Source organism: Hesperophylax consimilis, chromosome 5 (genome assembly GCF_061612785.1).
Source record: "Hesperophylax consimilis isolate HC1 chromosome 5, BYU_Hcon_1.0, whole genome shotgun sequence".
Classification (NCBI taxonomy): domain Eukaryota; kingdom Metazoa; phylum Arthropoda; class Insecta; order Trichoptera; family Limnephilidae; genus Hesperophylax; species Hesperophylax consimilis.
This window is the reverse complement of record NC_142840.1, coordinates 12,320,617-12,347,399: the sequence shown is the minus strand read 5'-3', so window position 1 is coordinate 12,347,399 and position 26,783 is coordinate 12,320,617. Positions and strand designations below refer to the sequence as shown.

The window sequence follows — 26,783 nt, the reverse complement described above, 5'->3', positions numbered from 1 at the left end:
CAGGTATTGACAATATAAGAATGTTTGATTTAAAAAGAAATATAAAAACTCTTGGGCCAATAATTACTCATTTAATCAATAATGCAAGCAAAAATTCCACAAGAATTTAAATGTAGCATTACTAGACTAATATTTAAAGTTGGAAAACACATTGAACTGGAAAATTATAGGCCTATTAGTATACTACCTGCGCTAGAAAATATTTACGAAAAAAATTTATCAAATAAATTAAGTAATTACATTGAAAAATTCGCTATCATAGATCCAAATCAATATGGCTTTCAAAGAAAAAAAAATACTGAAAAAATACTGCAAGATTTTTCCAATTACATAAATAATCAATTAAATAATAAATTACATGTTATTGTGTTATTTATCGATAACTCTAAAGCTTTTGACACAATTAACTCTAAAAAACTGCTAGAAACCTTAGAAAAAAATGGAATAAGAGGAAATGTGTTAAATTTATTTAAAGATTATCTTATCAATAGAAAAATATGTACCAAAATAAATAATACTTTTAGTAAAACAAAGAATGTATCTGCAGGAGTTCCACAAGGTTCCATATTGGGACCTACACTGTATATAATTTATGTAACTATAATGAAAAAACTTTTCTCTTTTTTTTTTTTTTTTTTTTTTTTTATTTAGGAGAAAAAACAGATACAGATATCAATTGACAAGAATATACAAAACATCAACTAGAGAATTTACCTGCATCCAAACTATTTCTCACGAATTAACTTAAACAGCAGTTAAAAACATTTACAAATATTTTAACTTATAAATAGGGGAATATATACATAAGAATATTATTTTACAAATAGAGATATGAAAGAAATGCGCAATATCCTTATAAGAATTTACAAATTATTTTGAAAAAATTTAGAGAGTAAAACAAAAAAAAAAAATATATATATATATATATATATATATATATATAAATAGATAAACAATGTTAAACAGAAATTAAAAAATATATACATATTTAAACAAGTATGTATGTCTAAGTTTTTTACTATGAACTTTGTAGGAAAACAGTCTTCATTTTTCTACTAAAAGTAGTGCGTGTATCAAAGAATAAGTCAGAGTCCTCGAGGTTTTGGTTCTGATTAAGTGATTCGCACATTCTTCTGATTGGATCCCTGACACCAGCATTTGTACGCGTCCTGCTAATGTGGAATAAGTCGTTAAGCCTTGTTACTCTGGGTGGTACTTTGAAGTTTATTAATTTCAGTAAGTCGGGACAGTCAATAACGTTGTTACAGATTTTATACAGAGTCATGAGATCAAGGTATGTTCGCCGGTTAGATAGAGTGGAGACTTTATAACTCGAGAGCATATTTATGTACCCGCGTTTGGGTGCGCTCATTCTGTAATTGAGGCAACGCAGAAATTTCTTTTGAATACTTTCAATATTTTCTTTATAGATATCGTAAAGTGGATTCCATATGGAGGTGCAGTATTCAAGTTGAGAACGGACCAGAGTGTGGTAAAGAAGAAGATATGTTTCAGGTTTTCGAAATTCACGGCTGTTTCTGATGACAAATCCTAGCATGCTGTAAGCTTTATTCACAATATTATCAATGTGCGCATCGAAGTGGAGTTTGGAATCAAAAAGAACGCCTAGATCTCTTATACAGTAAACGCGCTCGAGTAAATAATTACCAATACAATAATTGTGTTTGATAGCGTTGTGGTTTTTAGTAAAACTTATTTGTTTACATTTATTGTAGCTTAGGTAAATTTTGTTTTCATTGCAAAACGTTTCGAACCTTACTAAGTCGCTTTGTATGAGCAGACAATCGTTTAGATTCCGAACAATGGCAAATATTTTTATGTCATCAGCATACAAAAGATATAAACAATGCACGAAACATTTAGTAACAGTGTTAATAAAAAGAATAAACAACAGCGGACCCAGGATTGACCCCTGAGGCACGCCAGAAGTAACTGGTTCCCATGTAGAAGTGTGTCCTCGTAATGATACGGCTTGTTGTCTTTTTGTTAAATATGAGATAAACCAACGTAATAAATTTCCTCTAATTCCGTTGTACATAATTTTTTTGATAAGAATAAGGTGGTCAACCTTGTCAAAAGCTTTTTTGAAATCGCAATATATTGCATCTACCTGGTGGCCTCGATCCATACTAGTAAATAAGAAATTTGAGTAAATAAGTAAATTACTCATGGTAGATTTGCCTTTTACAAACCCGTGTTGTTGTTCAGTAATTTTGGCAGCAAGCTGGGGATATATATTGTTATGGACAAGTCTTTCCAATAGTTTAGGGATCGCCGAGAGAATGGATATTGGTCTATAGTTTTCCACTCTTTGACGCGAGTCACCCTTGTGGACCGGTATAATATAGGCCAACTTCCACCTATCAGGGAAAACTCCATCACTCAGGCATTTATTAAATATTATGGTAAGCGGCACACACAGTGACGACGCAGCAGATCTAAGGAAAAACGCCGGTATTCCATCGTGACCCGCACCCTTGTTTATGTCCATCGATTTTAAACTCGAGTGCACTTCTTTTTCCGTTAGTTTAATTGTGTGAATGTGCGCAAGTCCAGAGTCCTGAACTTCCTCAAGTTGGTCAATGTTAATAATTGGGTCATTGATAGAGGAAGGTTCAAATGTTGACTTAAAGAATTCAGAGAACATATCACAAATTTCCTGGGCATCGTTAGATTTGCGCCCTTCGAAGGACATTGCAGCAGGATATCCATCAGACGATTTTAATGAGGATATGTATGACCAAAAGCTTTTGATGTTATTTTGAAATGAACTTTCGATGTTGTCAAAAAATAACCTTCGGGTTTCATAAGTCAGTTTTTTGTATGTAGCACGTAAGAAGGAAAATTCACGATAATCAGAAAGACCTTTATATGTCTTCCATTTGAGCCAGACTTTATCTTTTTTCCTTGATAACCTAATAAGTTCTGGAGTAAACCATATGGGGAATTTGTCATTTCGTCGTGCCAATACTGGAATAAGCTTATCAATTACATTGTTTATTTTTAAATAGAATCGATCTACTGCTTTTCGGCTGATAAATTTGCGATTTCAGATAACCAATCAATACAATTAATGTCCTCATTAATCTGAGCATAATTAGCTTTCCTGAAATTGCGCCTACGCTGTATTTTGTTTTTGATTTTTGGTTGAATTACGAAGGATAAATCAAATTCAAGGGCTGGGTGGTGTCTATCCTCTGAGATGAGAGGGTTGATGCTACGTGTAACATTTGTTTCACGACTGTAGAATACGAGGTCTAAGTATTTTTCATTATGGTTAGGTATACAGTTATATTGGAATAAGTCCATCAATGACATTGCTTGAAGCAACGTTTTCGATGCAGCCGTATTTGAGGAGGCGAGACCTTGACTGCTGTTTTCGGAAAATGACCAAGTCAGAGTTGGTAGATTCATATCTCCTAGTACACAAAAAGTATTATTTGGTTGTGATGAATATACAGATTCCAGGTTTTTGGAGAACGTATCATAGACCGTAGGTTGTGAGGCAGGAGGTATGTATACTGCACATATGATGAGATTGAAAGACCTTACCGGAATAGAAATGAAGATTTGTTCGATTTGACCATTTTCCCAGTCTTCGAGCCGGGAAGATGCAAGCTCCTTGCGCACTGCTACCAACACACCGCCTCCATCCATTTTACCAGTGAGTGTACGGTCCCTATCACGTCGGAATACCGTGTAACGCGAATCTATGAATTCAGCAGTATTTATATTTGCTACAAGCCATGTTTCAACTAGAACTATAACGTCGTAGTTATTCGATAATACATTAATTAGTAGCTCCTGGGTTTTGGTCCTAATACCACCACAGTTCTGGTAATAAACGGTTATAGATGATGATGAGATCATTTCACCAGAGTGGGAGTGCCGTTTGACATATTCCACAATCGCACGAGTGATACATTATGCAGGGCATATGAGGCTTCGAAATTACATAAAAAACATAGACTACTTATTAGATCAATGAATGTGAAATATGTTGACATTTTAGAATGTGAATGAATATGTGAGAAACATGGTATTGGTTTAAAGTTATAGGGATATTGCGCGCTAAACAAAAATATAAAGTAGCTTTGAAAGAAACAAATTACAGGATACAGAATACTGTGAGAAAGCGGATACCAAAGACAGCAGTAACATGTTTGTAGTCACATGTTTTGCTGATCATGTGTGATTATCTTTTGAAGGTCTCCCTCACGGCGAATGGTGAAAACCCGAGAGAGATCGTTTCTCTTCGCCAGAATACTGCCGTTCCGCACCCAAATGTATTTAAAGCCGTTAGCTTTTCCGGCGGCTCGTGTTTTGGCAAATAGGATTTTATTTTTCAATGTAAGGTGCTCGTTTATATAAAAATTGGTGGTGGGAGCACCAAATCCTAATTGCTCCGTGGTAAGGCCGCGGCGAGTCCTTGCTGCAGCGATGACATCATCACGAAGTCGTTTTGTGGATAGCTGTACGACTATATTGCGCGGGCGGTTGGAGGGCGAGGAGTGGCCGCGAGCGACGCGATGCGCAGAAACCACACAGCTACTTGGAAGCGGGACGTTAATGTTGGATCCTATTTTCTCTATTAATGTCATCAAATTTTCGCCCTTTGCTTCGGGAATCCCATGGATGTCTACATTGCATATTCTGCTGCGCTGCTCCATCTCATCTTGTGCATCTCGGAGTGACTGGACTTCTTGCCGGAGGTTTGAGTTTTCTTCTTGGAGAACGCTCACACATCCCAGAATTTTTGTGTATTGGTCCTTCCACTCGTTAGATAGCGCATCTAATTTTAACTGAACAGCGTCAATTGCTTTCTTGTTTTCAGTGCGCATGATTTCAAGTTTCGACTCAAAAAAATTGATTAATGAGTCAGTGTCAATGTTAATCATTGACTGATGCGCCGACGGTGAATCAATAGGGCCAGACGTGGTTGCTAAAGGTGAAGATGTATCTTTCTTTGCACTGCAAACCTTGCGAGTTTTAGACATTTTGGTTGATTTATATCTTAGTTTGTAGGTAGGTTTCTTATAGTTGTTCAGAAATACCCCTTATTGAGTTAAAATTAATTTAACTTATTTGTCTATGACAAAAAAAAAAAAAAACCTCTTCACAAATTCAAAAAGATTTCAAAAATTCAAAAACATAAATTGTCTGTGGTTATAGCTTACAATGACAGTGAATTCGTTATGCGTAATTTTTCAGGGCAATATGTAAAGTTGTTTCGCACTGTCAACACGAAATACACTATTATTTTGATTAATTTTTCACTAGTTTATATGTTTCAACTTTGATTACTTGCTAAATTTGCTTAAATTTCAGTACTTTTGTCATTAAATATGGATCTGTCAGAATCAGCTGTTGTTTTCACTTGTCCATAGACAATATCCATTTTTTGTTAAACATTTTGTATTTGCAGATGATACGGCATTGGTCATATCACATAAAGATCTAAAAATTGCAATTGAACTCATGCAAATTGACTTTGTTAATGGTCACATGATGCAGGACTATTAATAAATGCTAAAAAAAACAAAGTTATGCATATAGATCACCTAATGTCAGATTTCAATTTCATCCTAATATTATTTCTCATAATTTTAATTGCATCCATAAAAATATCCCGACTAATTGTAAATGTGAAAGCTTAGAATTAGTTACAGAATATAGTTTTATATTGGTGTTACAGTAGTAGGCCAGTGCAATTAGCGCCAAAAAGGGGGTCGCGATCGAAGTAATTCCGGTAGTCCCAATTTTTTTATATGTTATATAAACTGATCCCTTGATGTAAAATCTGAGTTTCCGACCTTGGCGCACCTGTGCTCACGCCGCCATTTTGAAAAAACTGGCCGAAATCGGGCCAAAATCTAGTTTTTCCCAAATACCTCATTTCCAATGCAAATTTCGGCTAAAGTATTTTAACAAGTATAATAGAACATAAAATAACCTAAAACTTTTTTGAGTTTAAATTTCTTCTATCTCTAATAGATACCGAGTTAGAAAGTCGTAAAGGTTCATATATTTTTGAAAAAACAAGTTTTTTGCGCGACTAGGTTTGGTTTTTTATAAATACCTCGTTTCCAGAGGAATTTCATGAAAATTTTATTGATACCAATTATGTAGAACATAAAATTTTAAAAAAAGCTGTGTAGTTTTTATGTTTTATAGTTTTGTTTACCGATATATGGCAGCGTGAACGTCGGGATCACCAGTATGGCAGGATAAATGTAATTTACGATGGCTGCCGGTATCGTAAATCTGTGTTCAAGGAATTCTGATGATTGAAAGATAAAGGTCTGCGATCTTTGTTGAATTTATTTGCGAGAATGAATTTACAAGTTAAGTGAACGCAGAGACGGTGGTAGTAGAGATTGGTGGTTTGGTCGAAAGTTGAAACTAGAATGGCAGAGAGTTACGTTCCCGTCCGCGCTTGGCTCTCCCGGAGCTTCAGACGGCGGAGTAATTATTTAGTGTTATCATATGTGGGACGAGTTAAAGTAGTCCCCATATACCTCCCCACCAGCGTCTCTACGCGATACAATAGTAACATATAGTACATAATAACAACAATCAATATTTTACAATGTCAATCATAATTTATAAAAACACAAGTCCATTTATAATCTAAGGTACATAATGTTGTGATAATATTGCGCTCGGTTAGCGACAGGAAAGTAATAACAATAGTGGCTCCATGCCGCCGTTGCATAGTAGCTGTGGCCGTACGAATTTTTATTCGCCGTAGTAAATAGGTACATAAATGATATACAGGTAAACATAATTGTTGATAAACGGCGAGCGCTAGTCGCAATGTACTTAGCGTAGTAGTGAGCTACCTGTGTATACTATGATTGTTTACGATGATTTAAAATAGCTTGTTATGACAGTTCTATTGTTGTTTTTATTAATGCACTTTTGACGTAGTACATAGTATTGTGAATATTTACATAATAAAGATTTTATTGTAGGATGCTTATATATGCGTATTATTGATAGTAAATTTTATTGTTTTTTGTTTGTTTTAGTAACAGTAATTTATTAGATTGTCTGAAATTTGCGATATGATAGTTACAATTAATTTATGAAATTTATGGATACGTCAATCTAAGGTTTCTGGTTAGTTTTTTTTGCTAATTACTGTGCCTTATGATATTGCCAAATTATTACTGCGCTTGATATCTGTCCGGGAAGTGAACATGTCTTCCGGATCGAGTTGTCATTTTTGTTATTAGAGGCTGTGTGACGGTTCCTCTTGATGGGATTTCTTCTGTGCTTTGAAAGAATGCAGGTTTCAGTCGATCTATTGAGACTCTTTTTGGTTTACCGTTGACCATGATAACATAAGTTTTATCGTCACGTTCTTTGACTTCAAAAGGTCCTTCGTAGGGGTTTTGAAGTGGTTTCCTTACGGCGTCGGTGCGTAGAAAAACGTGTGATGAATGCGGTAAATCCTTGTGGATGAAAAATTTTCCAGCGCTGTGGTTACTAGCGGGAGTGGGTTTCATCTCATTAAACCTTTTTTGTAGGCGTCCGACGTAGGTGTCGGGTTCTTCGCGGTGGGTTGTGGTGAAGAATTCAGATGGTAGCCTAAGTGTTCTTCCGTACGTGATTTCGGCGGGTGAGCATTTTATGTCTTCGCGGACTGTTGATCTCAAACCGAGTAGGATGATCGGGAGATTTTCCAACCAGTCCGAGTTATCACGCGCCATCAGAGATGCTTTAAGGGTCCTGTGCCACCTTTCAATAATTCCGTTAGATTGCGGGTGGTAGGCGGTGGTTCGGTTATGTTTGATACCGAATTTTTGAGTAAGGCTCCTGAAAAGACAGGATTCAAATTGTCGTCCTTGGTCTGTGGTGATTGTGTCTGGAACGCCGTGTCGAGCTATCCATTGTGACATTAAGGCTGTAGCTACGTTTTCTGCGGACATATCTTTTAATGGCACTGCTTCTGGCCAGCGAGTGTACCTGTCGATCATTGTTAGGAGGTATTTGTACTCATTGCAAGCTGGTAGAGGGCCGACCAAGTCAATGTGGACGTTTCTGAATCGATCCTCGGGCAGGATAAATGTCGCTGTGGGTGCAGTTGTGTGTCGTGATACTTTGGCTTTCTGGCAAGCCACACACTGTTTGACAAAGGTTTTGATTTCCTTTGCCATCTTGGGCCAGACGAATCTCTGACGTATGCTGTTGGAGGTGCCGGAGGCGCCTGGGTGGCATACGCTGTGTACGTTGGCTATTACTTGTTCTCTCATGTCTCGAGGAACAAAAGGTCTCACACGACCAGTGGAGATGTCGCACCATAATAATTCGTCCGTGTCGGGAATTATCATCTTCCGCAAGACAAGGGAGGAGTCCTCATGCGCCTTAATAAGATCGTCGTCGTGACTCTGCTCTATCCCCATACGTCTGTAATCAATAGCAGAGGGGCTGTTTATCTCTTCTATTCGAGACAGCGTATCTGCTACGGTGTTGAGATGACCGGAGATGTGTTTAACGTCGGTGGTGAACTGTGAAATGAAATCTAGTTGTCTTTCTTGTCGCGGTGAGCTTGAAGCGCGTTTCTTGCTGAACGCAAACGTAATCGGTTTGTGATCCGTGTAGACTGTGAAATTTCTACCCTCTATTTCATTTCTAAAATATTTGATTGCTTCGAATAATGCTGTTAACTCCCGGTCGAACGTGCTATATTTACATTGAGCGGGTGTAAATTTACGGGAGAAAAATCCTAAAGGTTGCCATGCATCACCTTTGAACTGTTGGAGGGATGCGCCGATTGCCAAATCAGACGCGTCGACCATTATGGCGATTCTCGCCTGAGGATCCGGATGCGCGAGGAGGGTGGCGTTTGCCAGCTGATTTTTGCATTCCTCAAACGCAGCTGTCAATTCCGGAGTCCAAGTGAGGGTTCTTTTGTCATTTTTCCTGTAGCCTGCTGTGAAGTTGAAGAGTTTAATCTGGGTGCTGATTGAGTTCTTCAAAAATCTCCTGTAGTAGTTCAACATTCCAAGAAAACGTCTTAAACCTTGCATTGTTTTGGGAAGTGGAAAATCTTCAATCGTTTTCACCTTCTCCTTGATGGGAGTGATACCGTCCGGTGATATTGTGTGTCCTAGAAAATCAACGGCTGGTAGACCAAATTTGCATTTGTTGAGGTTTATTATCAGGTTGTTTTCTGTGAGGCGTTGGAAAAGGGCATCTAAATGTTTTAGGTGTTCTTGCTCGTTTTCTGATACAATTAAAATGTCATCTATATACACGAAACATGATTCTAAATCTCTTGTTACAGCGTGCATAAATCTTTGGAAGGTTTGGGCTGCGTTAGATAGTCCAAACTGCATCGATGTAAATTCGTATAAGCCAAACGGTGTTATTATTGCGGTTTTCGGTATGTCCGCCTCGTCGACTGGGATTTGATTGTAGGCGCGCACTAGGTCAATTGTAGAGAATATTTTTGCCTTATTTAATTTGTGAGCGAAGTCGTGGAGCTGTGGTATCGGAAATTTGTCTGGCGTTGTTATTGCGTTTAAACGCCTATAATCGCCGCAAGGACGCCATTCCCCGTTGGATTTTTTCACCATGTGTAGTGGGCTCGCCCAGCTACTTTTGGATGGCCTGCAAATCCCTTGCTCCATCATAAATTTAAATTCCTTCTTTGCGGCTTCAAGCAGTGCTGGTGCCATCCTGCGGGCTCGTTCAGTTACCGGCGGTCCCTTGGTTTCTATGACGTGAGTGACGTTGTGACTCGGAACGTCTTGACTCTTGATGTTGGGTCGAGTCAGTGTTGGGTATTTTTGTAGGATGTCCCGGTATTTTTGACTTGAAGACAGCGTTGAAATGCCAGATGAGGGTCCTTGCAGCGAAGCTCCTCTAATCTGCAATCCTGTTGACTGGTCCGTTAGGGTTCTTTTCTTCAAGTTGACGCTTAAGTTGAAGAAGTGTAAGAAATCTGCTCCTAAAATGGCTTTCGAGACGTCTGCGATGATGAACTTCCACTTCATATCGCGGCGGAGGCCAAATTGGAGATTTATGGTTTTTGTACCGTATGTTTTTATATGTTTCCCACTAGCACTGTATAATGTGGTGGGGCATGTATCTGTGGTGACCGTATTGGTCGTGTTCCAGCTTGATCTTGGGAGAACAGATACGTCAGCACCAGTGTCAATTAAAAATTTCTGTCGCGTCACGAGTTCGTGAATGAAGAGACGACAAGTTTTTTGAGGAAAATCGCACGTCTCTACTGCGGGTTTTCCATTGTCGTTTCTTGACTTATTATTAATAAAAGTACATGGTTTGATGCAATTATGTGATTTGTTACCGAATTTTGCATGGTAACTGCAGTAGCCGAGTGTCGTGTTATTGGTGTTTAATTGGCTACCGCGTGACCTGGAACGAGGTCGGTGCGCGGAATTTGGATATGATGTCGATGGATGACGCCATTCGCGGCGGGTGCTGGGATTTCGGTTTTCGAAATTAATGTTTGCCTGTCCATGATCATCTCTCCGATTTGTTTTAAGTCGACTGACTTCTAGAGTGAGTGCCGAAATTTGTTCTTGTAAATTTTGTAATATAGCACTGATGTTTGGATTCGAGTTCGGGATGCCATTATGATGATTATTGTCCATAGTTTCACATTCAGATTTTTGATAAACTTCCGAGATTTTATCTGCTGCAGATGCTAGTTGTAACAGATTGTCGTCGGGTAGTGCGGTAAGAATGGCCTGAATGTGTTGCGGGAGTCTTTGTAGCCAAAGTATGCGTACGATTGGGCTCTCCGATAGCCCGGGACCAGCGAGTTCATGGATGAGTCGAAGCAGTCCAGAAGGCTTCCTGTCCTCGAGCTGAAGTCCGGTTAGAAGACGAGTGAGTCGCTTTTCTTCAGAATCTTGTAATCTCTCGATGAGTGCTGATTTGAGATGAGTGTACTTGTCTGCTGCAGGAGGATTGATGACGATGTCGCTTACGGTCCTGAGGGTCTCCATATCCAAAGCGGCAACAATAATGTTGTACTTGGTGAGGTCATCCTTTAGTCTTGAGTTAGAAAATTGGCTTTCAGCTTGTGCGAACCAAAGTGCAATGTTGTCGCGCCAGCACGCGGGTAGTTTAACCGAGACAGAGTTTATTGTTGTGTCCATTGTGGAATTATTACCGTGGATTTCGTTCGATGTCTGGTTATTCTCGAATGACATATTATTTTGATAATACGGCAAGCAATAGGCAGTATAAAAATAGGCAGATTTATGTGTAAAAATAGCAAGGAAACAAAAGCAATGACGACAGTAAATTTAGGTTTTGAAAAAAAATTTAAAATTCAAAAATGTTAGATTGATGGTATCCGGAAATTTCAAAAATCCCTTAATCTAGAGTGCATACAATGTAAATAATGTGAATGTACTGTGACGAGTTCAACTTGTCTGGTCACTTAATTTAATAAACATGTACACTTGCAAAATTTTTTTTTTTTTTTTAAAGTTATTTTATAATGTTCGTATTCGGAAATTTAACTGTAAAATCACTGTATGTAGGATTAATTATGGTTCGTTACTTGGTGTTGATTACTGGGCATTGATTTTGAGGCGGATGTTACGAGGTCCGGAACTGAAGTTCTGCCTGCGTAGTAAATCCGGTAGATCCTTGATCTGCGATGAAATTGATGTTGGTCTGCAGAAATTGTTGCGTTCTGCGGTGAATTTGATGCTTGGTCTGCAGCTGCTGGTGCGGTGTTTCACTGAAATTGAGATTTTTTGGCACTATACTATTCGAATATACGAGTTTTTTTGGTTCAGATTAGTGGGTATATTTGATATACTTAATTATTAGAATTGGTGGGACAATAATGTTTTTTTTTTTAAATGTGCTTTATAATTCGGCAATCAGACTCTAATAAATATACTGGACTTGAAAATGTTGAAAATGAGATTGTAAGTAATGAGATTGGAAGTTACTTACTCGATTGTCCAGGATTCCAGCTTCAACGATCGACCTACCGTGTCCACTAAATATTATTATCACCAGAAATGTCGAGGGTCACCAGTATGGCAGCGTGAACGTCGGGATCACCAGTATGGCAGTGTAAAGTCGGGATCACCAGTATGGCAGGATAAATGTAATTTACGATGGCTGCCGGTATCGTAAATCTGTGTTCAAGGAATTCTGATGATTGAAAGATAAAGGTCTGCGATCTTTGTTGAATTTATTTGCGAGAATGAATTTACAAGTTAAGTGAACGCAGAGACGGTGGTAGTAGAGATTGGTGGTTTGGTCGAAAGTTGAAACTAGAATGGCAGAGAGTTACGTTCCCGTCCGCGCTTGGCTCTCCCGGGGCTTCAGACGGCGGAGTAATTATTTAGTGTTATCATATGTGGGACGAGTTAAAGTAGTCCCCATAGATATAAAGAATAAACAAATCTAGGTAGGTACGCATAGAAAATCTATCACGGTTTATTATCACGTTATTAGATTTTTGTTTGCATTTTTAAATACATAATACTTACATATAAATTTACTAGAGGGTACTTCGGTATGGGGGAAGCTACCCCCCCCCCCCACCCTTCTACTCCTCCCCTCCGGTTCCCTTCAGTTGCCGCGTGTCACGTCTTGAGCCTGGAGCGGAGCTTCACAGCGCCAGTGTCACAGCAGCGTTCAGTTCGAAATGATTCAGTGCAATCGAGTATGAAAGATTTACAAAAGAGGGCTACTTTACGATTCGACGGTCTCATAAATTTTGGTCAGGGATTTGGTCTGACATGACCATCGAACAAACTCTGATGAGATCGATGAAAACATTTGGAGGTTTGACCCAAGGACGGGGAATCACAGACAGTTCCATCCTTCGTTGGACTGCTGGATTCGTTTAACTGCATAACATTTGTGAGGGTATCGAGTCATTCTGTGGGATTGAATCAGGAACGTCAGAGCAACATGTAGAGATGAGGCCTACAAAAATTAAGAGGGATGATCGAGACATTCAAACTCTCATTGATTGTTTTGCTTGCCATGAACCATTTCCTAAAACAAACTTGATTATGTCTATTAGCAGTGGCACAATCGGGGATAGCAAAGTCACTTGTCACATGGCTGAAAAGATGGGGAAATTAGCTATGTCTAAAGCAGAGATGTGCTTTATTTCAAATAAATCCATTTCAAATGGAAATGCAAAATGCAAAATGGGTATTTTCCATTTTGCATTTTAAATGCTTTTCTAAAAACCATTTTGCATTTTGCATTTTAAATGCTTTTCTCAATGCATTTCCATTTTAAATGCTTTTTTGCAACATTCTTCCTACTATCTCCACTCATCTGTTTTTCATGAGCCCCAAATATCAGTCGGTCCTCAACCTCGCTATGAGAGATAATTTACATTTGTCAAGTTGCTCCCTGGTAGGAGCCTTGACAATTGAGTGATACCATTACAAAAAATACTGATTCAAATACTGAACATGGGGCCATGACGATGTAATATTAAATGTTAGATACCAGTTTCTATGTTTTTACGTTGGCAACATTAATCCCGCGCAAATTTTTTATGGTTTCATAATCTGTAGTCGTGGTGTTATTGGATTTACCACCATGTAATATGTTTGTTTTACATTGATGTCCATTATTAAATGACAAAATTGTTTAAAAATTCTATAATTATTCTAATTGTTTGACCTGAGAAACCATTTTGCATTTTCAATGCATTTTGAAAATAGGTATTTTGCATTTTGCATTTCAAATGCTTTTCTAAAAACCATTTTGCATTTTCAAATGGAAAAGTTTTGACCCATTTCCATTTTGCATTTCAAATGGTTTTGGGTACCCATTTTGCACATCTCTGGTCTAAAGTTATCAACCAGAACTTTGGAAACCTACACTTAAAACGTAATGATGCGATAGTTTCTCTTGCGGCGGTGACCAGCAGTGTCAAAAATCAGGGTCTGACTATGGCAATAGATCCATTAATGCTATTCCATCGTATGTGTATTGTCAAAAAGTCTGAAAGTGAACTTAAATAATATTTTTAATATGAACTCTCTCCTGTACCTGTACCTGTCTCTTTTCTCAGAGGAAGGCATGCGCAAAGGAACGAAGTCTATATTTTATTCATCATTAAACCCTCTACCAAATAATACAGAACTGGGAAGCAGTAAAATACACGTAATTGATGGAGGATATTTATTGCACAAAGTTGTATGGGGTCGTGCTCAACCTTTTTCAGTAATTTTCCAGCAATATGTCAGGTATGTACAAAATCATTATGGATCCAATGCAGTAGTGGTATTCGATGGATACCCAGATTCTATGGAGAAGAAAAGCACTAAAGGGGTGGAAAGAGCACGGCGTGCCAGAGTTACAACATCTGCTGAAGTTTTGTTTTTTGAAAGCATGCACCCACAAGTGCCACGGGAAAAGTTTCTGGGAAATGAGAAGAACAAGTCTCGTTTTATTTCCCTACTCAGAACCTCATTTGCACGATCCCACATAACGACAGTACAAGCTGAAGAGGATGCTGACGTTCTCATAGTGAACACAGCAAATTCGTTGTCATCTCAACATGATGTAGTCATAATCGTTGGTCAGGATATTGATCTGCTGGTACTCCTCACAGCTCTCTCACCTGACAACGTATATTACCAAAAAGTTGGAAAAGGTAAATCACCTAACGCGTTGTACTCGAACAAATGTTTTAACCACATTGAAATAGTTGAAAACATTTTATTCCTTCATGCCATAAGTGGTTGCGATACAACTGGAGCTCCGTTCGGTCAAGGCAAACACACATTTTGTAATATTCTTCTCAAGAACCACTCAGTGAATGAACTTGTTCGTGTATTTCAAGACCCAAAAGCAAAGACAGAAACAATCACTTTCTACCATTAATTTTATTTTTTGTTATGCTGACAACTTAACTAATAAAGAAAAGAATGTCAATAAATGTTAATTTTACGAAAATACAATTTTTTTATCTTTTTTATGTACCTTATCATCTTAATTGTATTAATAATCTTAAATGTATGTTGTGATTACGTTGATAGGCATGTCAGACAAAGCTGCGAGCACAAATGTAGTGGCTTGGCCTATTTTAGTGGTGGTTCCCATTGGGAATGTATGGCGACCGATATGCTGAAATAGTCTATCTGCTATATTTATAGCTAGGTCTGACACAGGCATGACGATTGTTGTCAACGTATATGTTCTTAGAACAATAATTGTTAAAGAAAAATAAAATCAAGGAATGCCAAGTTTAAAACACCTAACCTCAGTTTCAATTTTTGGCCTGGTTTTGGTGGATTAGAGTTTGGATACGTAATAGAGATAAAAAAAATTATATACCTATTTTTTTAACGAAATTTTATTTTCTACAAAATTATTATCAATAAATTTTTCACAAAATTGTACTGGAAACGAGGTATTTATAAAAAACTAAACCTAGTCGCGCAAAAAACTTGTTTTTTCAAAAATATACGCACCTTTACGACTTTCTACCTCGGTACCTATTAGAGATAGAAGAAATTTGTTTTAACAAAAGTTGTAGTTTATTTTATGTTCTATTATACTTGTTAAAATATTTTAGCCGAAATTTGCATTGGAAATGAGATATTTGGGAAAAACTAGATTTTGGCCCGATTTCGGCCAGTTTTTTCAAAATGGCGGCGCGAGCACAGGTGCGCCAAGGTCGGAAACTCAGATTTTACATCAGGGGATCAGTTTATATAACATATAAAAAAATTGGGACTACCGGAATTACTTCGATCGCGAATCGCTAATTGCACGGGCCTATAGATTGCTTTTTCAAATGGGACAAACATATTAAAAAAACCTGTAAAAGACTCAGATCAATTGCTGGCAGAATGTACACATTAAATTTTTTCCTATCAATTGAAACACTTAAAATAATTTATATGTCAATGGCAGAATCTATTATAAGATATGGATTAACTAGTATAACCAATATGGGGAAACACTAGTATAACCAATCTGAAACAAGTCCAAGTTGTACAAAACGAAATTGTAAAATTACTAGTCGTCCCTAATATTTTTAAACAGAGGCATAATACACCGTTGCTGTTTCAGAGTGCCAAAATTTTACCTGTTAAGGCTATTCTATGGCAAAAAATCATAATTCAGTATATATTTACCCCGCAGCATAAAGAAAAATTAGAACATAAATACAGTACTAGATTCACGCGCAATGACGGGTTAATAGTTCCGAAATTTAATAATAAATACGGACAGAGAACGTTTGAATACAACATACCGAAGATATTTAATTTATTACCTGACACTATAAAGCAATGTAAATCTATGAATAAGGTTAAATATATGGTGAAAAATTGGCTATCGGAAAAAAAAATTTACTTTAATATGTATGAAAAATTGTATGAAAAAAATGTTGATTATGTAGATATAAGATGTAAATTATAACTTATAAAAATGTATATGAAACTAAACTTTAAGCACCTGTTGACAAGCCAATTCAGTTGGCTTAGCAGGACTTGTTTGTTGATATGTATTCAATAAAAAAATAAAAAACACAAAGCACCACTAAATATAATCTCCATAGTGCTCAAAGTGGCTATAGAAAAAAACAAACATTTTATTAAAAAAAAATTCCAAATAAATTAAAAGAACTGTACATATTTTACTCATTTATTTATGTGTTCATTTAAAAGAAATATAATAATTATCTATTTTTTCATTTTGTTAGCAAGGTAGTTTTTGACCTGTTATACGGTGAACAGTAACATATTAAGCGACATAAAAATAATATAATAATTTGTTCACATCAGAAGAAAATCTTAAGATAGAGAAAATTTTTTCAATCCCATGGTTATTATGGGTTTATTAAAATGCTAATTTGACTTAACGGTGTTAGGGCGAGACAGAAAGAGTTTACTGTATATAAGTAATCGCACTTGCTCAAGCTTTCTTCTCTTATCCCAGATCTCAGCCAAGTCATTACTTCAGTATCTGAAATTTTTCAAAAGGAAAAAACCTGAAAATCATACAATGATACCACTATCCACTACAGAATATTCCGAAAGGTAGGTTAGGTACATTTAAAATTCGACGCATTCGATTACAGAATAAAAAGGATCGTAATCTCACGGGAAAGCGGAACACGTGACCTGGTGACTTGAGAGGAACTGCGTAGAGGGCGCCCTTTAATAATAATACGGTATTAATATATTTGAATTTCGAACTACAACATTCGAAATTGGAAACTAAACTTTTGTCGAAATTTCAACCCTATGTGTGTTATATTTTTTAACTGATCAGATGCTTCAAACCCTTTTTATATTATAATTTACTGACATAAAAAACTTAAAACTGAAAAATAGTTGCTAATTACCCGCGGTGGAACTTGCTTTTTTATGCTTATTATTATTATTAGATTTCAAAAGCACTTTTTTATCCGTGGTGAAGACCTGTAAAATTATAGTTTATCGACAGATAACTTAAGATAAACAACAAATGTTTAGTAAGTTCATATAATTATTTAATATTTTTGGCTTCTCGACCTAAAATTCCCTTCACAAACTCAAATAATATGTACTATGAACACGTCTTAAAAAATCAAACATAATAATTCTTACACGTATATTATTACACATCATAGAAAGAATGAAAAAAAATAAGGTTCTTACCTTACTTCTTATATTGTAATCATGAAAATAATTTCCACAATGTTATGAATTTAATGTTATGTAAAAAGTAATTTTTCCAATGTTAAAAATTTATTGTTATGAATGTGTGTTACATTACCTACTTCATATGAACTAAACCTATCAATTTGATTGTCCTGAAACGGGAAACTTCCCAGTTGGACACTCAAAGATTCATTATTCTGTAATTATATTTGTTTGTATCAAATTAATAAAATTAAAATAAAAAGATGCTTCATAGATGCACGCACAGATGGCAGTGCATAGAGCTTGCGTGTAAGTCCGCAAGATGGAGCCAGTGGTCAGTAATCGCCAGGGCCTCTCAGAGAAACTTACTGTGGCATATTCCAATTAGCCAGCTACTAGTTAGGTCGACTATTGAGTCACCTTTGTAATACGCGGAGTATTAATAAATCCCTGATTAATCTTAAAGAATCACTTATTTATTAACTCCTTCCAAGACGAGTTGAAGACCTGTTTGTACGAACACAGCAGATACTCGTGACTTTTATGTGATTTCCCAAAACAATGGATAATTTACTAGATCTAAAACAAATAAAGATAAGCTCTTAATTAGTTCGTTTATAATCTTATGATAAATTTAAGATCTAAAAATTGAATACAATCGTACGTAAAATAAAAGTATTTAAAATAAATTGTTGGACCTCTCTGTCATGTCAGTAAGATCCCAATGCTATTGTACGCACATCTCAGTAGCAAGAGGGGGGAGATTTGATTTGATACGTGATGCCTTCAATATTTCTATTTTGCTTAGCCTTTCCGATGTTAACGGTTTATTTTCGTATTCAAACCAAATATTCCTGTTACACTCCCTTCTCTTTTTTTAAACTAAACGTGACTCTTTTTTTAAATAGTAAGGTAGCAAAAAATCATTGCATTGTAAAAGTTTAGGAACACAATAGCGTTTTTTTTGCTTCGGTAACTATACAATTTATTTTATCATGAAGTATTAATTTATATAATCATTTTATTGTGTTGAAATTGCACTGCGCTAAAATTTTATATATTTTTTTAAATTTTAAATTGTCTTCTTTTGAGTAAATTTTATTTTTCTATAAAATTTTATATTTAGTGTATATCTATACTCCGGGAATATGCGATACGATCAAGGTTGTAACAGAATTCAAATACTAAAAGAATCGCAATAATAAACGACCGACGCACAGTGGACGGAATGAAGAAAAAAAAGAATTAATTGTTTGATGGCTAAATATTAGTGCAATATTTTTTTTAATCTTATTAATGAATTATAACTATTTTTAAGTAAATATTTTAATTTATTATTATAAATGGCTTTTTCTCCATTTCGTCATTAATTGTAGTGAAAAATTCTTAATGTTTTTGTAAAATGTAGGGCTCAAAATGTTAGAACCTGCCGCTATGTGGTATTTTTGTGTTACGTAATTAATTAAAAACTATTTTGATTTCGCAGAAGTGGCATTTAATTTACCCCGTTTTTTTAATGCCTCGAATAATTCTCTCCGGAGAATGCATATAGGCCTTCCTGAAAATAACAAAATTGTTCAAGGAAGGACAAAAGATTATCACAATTTATATATGACATTAAAGGTGAGACTTTAGTCTACAATACTTATATATTCATAAATGGGAACAAACGATGTTTTGTTTCTAAATGCTAATTGAAATATGCATTTTAACAGCAAAAAAATTCAAAAATAGTGTAAAATTAGATGTTAGTTCAAATCTCACACACATGATATATTGATATATAGTTTTGTAAATTAAATTAAGAATACCTTGAGGAATGTCAGCCATAAGAAACTTTTGTAAATATATCCAAAAGTCACTTATTACACAACCGTCTCTGCTCACGCGTAGGAATGAACTGAAAAACGCGATGCCGAACATCCAACTTACGACACACTTTGCAGCGTTGCCAAACTTCCATCAAGTCCTATTGACATATTTAAATTAACACATAAAATGCAGAAACTATTGTACTACACTAAAAAAAATATAAATATTAAAAAAATTAACGTATGCAAAAACCACTTAATTCGCGTTTTTTTCCATTCCGTCCAAAGTGCGACGTGTGAGAATTGCCGTAACATTGCGAATAAATCAAAGATTACGAGCTACCGGCATCTGTTTATCATTGATATAACATTCTGTCCTCTTCAAGACCCGCATTAACAAATCCATTTCTACACTCCTACCTTAAACCACTCAAGGCAACACAAGCTTCTAATAACGGGGGTTTGTACGAGACTCACATTTTAATAAATTCCAAAGAATTCGTATTTTTTTTTCAGACCGATACAATATAAGTTATATACATTTAAGATTAATAAAAACAGTGCCTGACAATTAAAATACTATACGTAAAATAGTGCGAAAATTTCAAAAAAGTTTTTTAAAGATAAAGTTAATGGTAAGCACGAGATATTATTTTTCTAGACGATGAATTATTAACATTTGAGATTTTAGTAATAATTAAAATAACCCAAAAGCCCAAAACCCACCCGAAAGACCATTTTTTAGGCCTGCTAGGGAAAATTCGACCGTAGGTCCGTCCATTACGCAGGGCCATGCGCCGAATATTTTTGTACACGCCTTCTTCACTTACGTCGTTAAGATTCCCACATTATTTTACAGTATTTGCTAGGGTGAATTCGACCGTAGGTCCGAACACCGGGGCCGTGCGTCGCATGCTGCCTTATCTTGAGTGGCGATATCGTTCCTCTGTCATTCATTACACTGAGAAGCTTTTGTGAGATACAACAAAACATGTAAAAATAATAATAAAATGTGGAGAATTTTTAACGTTTCATCCTCTGCCTGCCCTTACAAGAAATGGCGTGATTATTATATATCATCATGCCGATGGTGGTTATACTTAATAGCACAGCCCTGGAATCCCCATAATCGTGGTAATTAAGCTGCGCAGAACACAATGAGAACACTAGAAATAATACCCATTATTTTACCCCATGTATAATCTACGAACGTTTTTCTTATTGCATGATCACACGAAAGCGGGTGAATAATCTTGATGTATTACTTTCATCTCTTTCTTCCTTCTTCGTCCTTATCTACAGAGGATGTTTTATCGGGAGAACATAAGTCTTTCATGGGTAACGGGAACAGTGGTCATTTATTTCTCGCCCCTCCTCTCGCTAAGTGGTGAAAATTAACTGCGTTAACCCACCTATGTAGTTCTGTGTTCCTGTTCAGGATAAGAAATTAGATACGGTTTTCTTTAGATTAAACAAAAAATGTTTTATTATAAAGATATTTTCAACGAATTTCCTGACGGTGAGGTAAGAGTTTTAAAGTAAAAATTAGCAGGTTAACCCAGGAAATGTAATACACATTTTTTTCTCCTAATGGTTCATGTTTTGGTTGTGTTCATGTAATTGTTTTTTACGGCCTACGGTTTGAGCCCCTATCGCACATGAAGTAGTCATCATATTGGTAATTAGAGCCATTTTAATTTTTGACAACCGAGCAGTTCTATCCGCCAATTATCGGCCCGTCAACGGATAACAGGGACATTTCAAATGCCAAGTGACTGGAATTAAAACACCAAACCTAACCCTACCTAACAAAGATTTCTTAGTACTTTATTTTACATAATCAATTAAATTTCCTGAACATAAATATTTTTTTTACGTTCCGTGTGTCCCTTTTAAAGTATTTTTCGAACACTTAAACAAAACATAATTAAAGACCAGACTACAATTGAATAGAAAGCAATGCAAACTTTATGGTAGCTTGCCTTTTCTGTGCAAATGTGCTGTGAACACCTTTGTTCCAAATTTATTACTGTCTGCGAATAATAGTTAGCCGGAATAAAAAATCTGTAGGTTTAAATTACCAAAGCTATTTATTACGTTTAAAAAACAAAATACTGCACATGTGCGCTCGAAAAATGTTCGGAATTTTAACAACGGACCAAATATTTTGCATCCTTTAGTAAGTTGCATTTATTATTCTATTTAATAAAGTGCGCGCATTTTTTTATCGCTTGAGAATATGCCTTGATAAATTTATACCAGAACGTACCAAATATTCATGGTTATCAATTTTCGGAAAAGAATTTCAACAATTTAATAAAGCACCTATTTAATAAACCTTCTCCACCGTACCTACTTTCATTTTGTTGTTAATCGCACACACATAGCCCATACACGTGTAAAGTTATTATACGCGTTTTAAAATAAATATTTTTCGTTCGTATTAAACGTATTTGTTTGGAAATTTAACGGTATTAGTAGGCTTTTTAACTTTAGTAGAAATCTATTTGAAGGTATTATGAACAAACATCAATTTTTTAAACATACTATTTGAATTGCTTAACAGTTAATTATAAATTGACTGGAATCAGTTGTATTGAAATATCTCTTATTAGAGAAATGTTGTGAAGTCGAAAGAAAGTAGAATTAGAAGATAACGAGAAGTGAAGAAGAAGTGTAAGATTAGCTTCCTGGACATTATATATGGCCAGAGCCTTTTCAAATAACGAATCGATTCCGAATGATGGTCTCTCGCCTGTACTGATACTGAGAATATTTTCCATTATGGGAAGAAAAACACCATAAATTTCACTACCAACTCAAATCGTCAAATATTTTTAAAATGCCTAATGAAATGATAATATTAAGAAAAAATGAAAAACGTACAAAAAATACCGACAAAACTTAATGTACGTTATACTTCATTACTTATATAACTACAGAGAATACTGTGTATTTATCTTGCTTTTCGACATTTCGCCTATTATGAAATTTACGTTGCTAGAGAAAAAAATGTTGATTTTCTGAAAATTATAGTTTTTCGGGGGTTCCGTAAATGCATACTTAGCTATGTTTGAAATTTTGAGGTATTAGAAATGCATTGTTTACGAATAAAGCCATCCAAGATAATAATGTAGTACTTGTGTGCCTAGTTTAAAGAGTGTCACACGTATCACAGGTATCCATGAATTACTTGTTTACCTAGTTTAAATAGTGTCACACGTAGGTATCTGTTACCTTAAATCCATGAAGTACTTGTGTACCTAGTTTAAATAGTGTCACACGTAGGTATCTGTTACCTTGAATCCATGAAGTACTTGTGTACCTAGTTTAAATAGTGTCACACATAGGTATCTGTTACCTTGAATCCATGAATTACTTGTTTACCTAGTTTAAATAGTGTCACACGTAGGTATCTGTTACTTTAAATCCATGAAGTACTTTTTTTTATATAAGATAATGTGTCCTTACTGGGGTACCCCGTTCTAAGGTCACATTGTACATGGTTATGTGTTTGAAATAGTATAAGTACATATGTTAAAATACTGCATAGAAAATTAAAAAACAATATTTAGAGAAAAATAAAACATAATACAAGCTTTAGTCTTTGTTGGGTTGCAAAATTATATCTATATGCTTCCTTCCCTTATCCATAATCCATTTCTTAATGTTTTTTTAAGTCAGTTATTTTTTTAATGTTTTTTATTTCAAAAGGGAGGACATTAAATAATTTTATAGAATAATACTGCATATTTCCTTGTCCAAAAGTTGTTTTAGTTGTAGGTTGGTGTAACATATGTTGTAATGTGGATCTTGTGAGTCTGTCTGAGTTTGTCTGTGTAAAGTTGTCCTGGTTTTTGAATGCGTAAATTAGTATATCTTTTGCGTATAATTGTTTTGGTGTCATTACATTCAGGGTTTTAAAAATATAGTCGGTAGGAGTTTTTATGGGGATCCTAAGTATAATTTTTAGTGTACTAAAATTTAAACTTGTGTACCTAGTTTAAATAGTGTCACACATAGGTATCTGTTACCTTGAATCCATTTAGTACTTGTGTACCTAGTTTAAATAGTGTTACACATAGATATCTGTTACCTTCAATCCATGAAATTCGCTTGCATACATTTTACCCGTGTGAACTATTATACGCATTAAGCAAACCTAACAATAACACATCACAGCCACGCGCTCGGATTACTTACACACTGGGAAGTACGTCAGTTACTTCCTGCAAACTCCTATGAATTGAAAAATTTATATGGTCTGTATCTAAATATAAGTATTTATTTTAAGTTCTATCTACGGTATTGAGTTTATTAATTCTAACTGAGAAGACTTTGAGTACAACACCAATTATATAGCTTTCAGTGGAGTAAAAATTTAGTGGTTCCGCCCACACGACGCCCGCACAACATATTGAGCCACTCCCAACTAGCAAGCATTTTAATAAATACTTTCCGATTACTCTAATTTAGTGACTATTGATTTCATAGACTTTATTTTGCCATTGACTGCTTAATTATTTATTTGCTAGTTGAGTGTGGCGCAGTGCGTTGCGCGGGCATTCTCTGGACGGATAAATTGAACTGTAATCTGTAGAAATACGAGTACATTTTAAACTATTGAATCTTGTTAATATCTGAACTTTTTTGACAGTTCAGATCTACGAATTTGTCTTGTTGGTTCATTTGATCGTTCCCATTTTTTCGACTTACATAGATCAGTCAGTAGTTATTTATACAGGGTGTCCGGAAACTCGGAGTACAAGCGGGAAACTGGTGAATCTACATCACATTTGGAGTCGATTTTGTAGTATATTTTTTTTTGAGCTTTCGTTATCGAGTAAATCGAGTTTGAAGTTGATTTTTTTTTTTTTTTTTTTTTTTAATCAAATTCTTATAAATTATTACTGAAGATCAAAGTACCCAACTAATTAAAACTATTTGAAAGTAAAACAAATGAAGAAACTCGGATTTGAAGCATTATTTTGAAATCACCCTTCATTTAACCCGGTGTAATCATAAAATATTTCTGCTCTGCAGGGTTAAAACATCTGTTATTCAACCCTAAACACCAGAAAAAACTTTAACCCTAAAATAGCCGAAAAATATTTTTTTTTGGTTTTTTTTTTTTTTTGAAAATGCTCAAATCAAAAAACTTTATGTTTTTTTGGGTTCCCCTTGTGGTGTAGATTCTCCAGTTTCCCGCTTGTACTGCGAGTTTCCGGACACCGTGTATAACTTAAAATGTTCAAACTATAAACTATGTTCAAAAACTGTAAGGAATTTTTAGGGATGACTAACTACATACATATTATTTACCCACTAGGAAAATTATTTTCAATATGACGAAACTGTTTATCAACCCTTAATTTAATTTTCTGTAACATAAATCCTATACCTACCTTCATAGAATAAAGAGCAGATGAGCTAAATTGAATTTGTGATCTGTGTCTTTGCACTATGTGATAAAGAACATTGCAAAGAGTTATTTTCAACGGTAACTGAAAATTATATTATTATCTGCCGTGTAAATACAGAATAAAAGGTCAGAAGTCAGTACAAGAAGAAAGGAAATTGTGGAATGTTTTTCCAATGCAGTTCAGCACCACATCCATTACAGAATATACTCGTAATATATACGGAATTAACGATGTTTTAGCTACTAAACCATCTGACTATACTTGAAACTCCAAGACTTCAGCCATTTGTGTTACGGCTTACCATAAAGATTATATCAAACGCAAATAAATTGATGCGCGATAAAGTTCTTAGCGTAAATCCCCCTCGCTTTATTAACGTTGTACCAAGATGCGAACGGAGAATTCATCCCTTAATCTGACACCCCGACCCCGGCCCCAAACACCCTTGGATGCTTAAGAATACAATTAATCATTATTTTACACCGCAATCCTTTTGTCAAAGCATTCTGCCTGAGAGTCTTATCGCGAGGAAAAATGAGAATGCAAAATTTCATTATGATTTTTTTGGTAAACTAATGTTTTTAAGACAATATTTTTTATGCATAGCACAAAGGGTAACAATTATTTTACAAACAATAATTATTCGCCTGAAACACTCATCCACATTGAAAAATCTCCTGATAAAAGATACATGACGCCAACGGGACTCGAACCCGTGTCCCTTCGATTTCCGGTCGACAGCTCTGACCACTGAGCTATGGCGGCTTATCTCTTACCCGCGTAATTATTCAATATATACTAGTGTTTCATTCAACAATTACTGCTTGTTACATTTTTCACCTGAAAACAACCAACTTTATTTTATATGAGAAAGGCATTGTAAGTGCTAACTCTCTCACTAGATGACGTCGAGACAAATTGTCTACATTTTTAGGTGAAATACTTGAACTTGTCAAATATTAATTATTATTTTTTTGGTAAACTAATGTTTTTAAGACAAGATTTTTTATGCATAGCACAAAGGGTAACAATTATTTTACAAGCAATAATTATTCGCCTGAAACACTCATCCACATTGAAAAATCTCCTGATAAAAGATACATGACGCCAACGGGACTCGAACCCGTGTCCCTTCGATTTCCGGTCGACAGCTCTGACCAAATGTAACAAGCAGTAATTGTTGGATGAAACACTAGTATATATTGAATAATTACGCGGGTAAGAGATAAGCCGCCATAGCTCAGTGGTCAGAGCTGTCGACCGGAAATCTAAGGGACACGGGTTCGAGTCCCGTTGGCGTCATGTATCTTTTATCAGGAGATTTTTCAATGTGGATGAGTGTTTCAGGCGAATAATTATTGCTTGCAAAATTTCATGTTTTAAATTTTTTCTTTAGTTAATACCGTTATGAAAATAAGATACAGATACAAATAGTATTTTTTGCAGTTAGGGAGTCACCATCGTAGATTATAAATATACTGTCGATCAAAACTAGATGTATTTAAAAACATTCGCTAGTTACCCTGTTGGTCATCTGCACAGATATCTGTACACATTGATCAAAAGTAGTTTTCAGTGTTTAGTTATTAGTTGTTTTATTAAGTTCGATTGTTACCCAAATAAATTTTCGGTCGCGGTAAAAGTAACAAAACGAAATTTAAAAATATATTTCTTCCCTTTGAAAACTTTCATTCGTTCTTAAAATTAAAAAAAAAAACACTGTCAAAGGTCTTTGGTGTCGAAATTTCAGTAATAAATTATTTCTTTCTATTTTTATTAAAATTGATCCAATTCAGAGAAAGGCCTGATTTACTGAGCCTAATCACCTTCACCCATTGAAAATATAAAGTATAATTACTTGATGAAAAATCTAAATTTATTAAAACTCTCAGATCGAAGAATTATATCCG

General features: G+C 35.4%; 1 protein-coding gene across 1 annotated transcript; it reads right to left on the bottom strand.

The window, feature by feature from the left end:
* Positions 1-10,089: 10,089 nt before the first annotated feature.
* LOC149423545 (uncharacterized) lies at positions 10,090-11,159 on the bottom strand. The gene is made up of 2 exons (XM_089632256.1): positions 10,788-11,159; positions 10,090-10,155 (listed from the first exon to the last, which is right to left on the bottom strand). The coding sequence occupies exons 1-2, from the start codon at positions 11,157-11,159 to the stop codon at positions 10,090-10,092; spliced, it is 438 nt and encodes a 145-aa protein (XP_089488382.1).
* Positions 11,160-26,783: the final 15,624 nt, after the last annotated feature.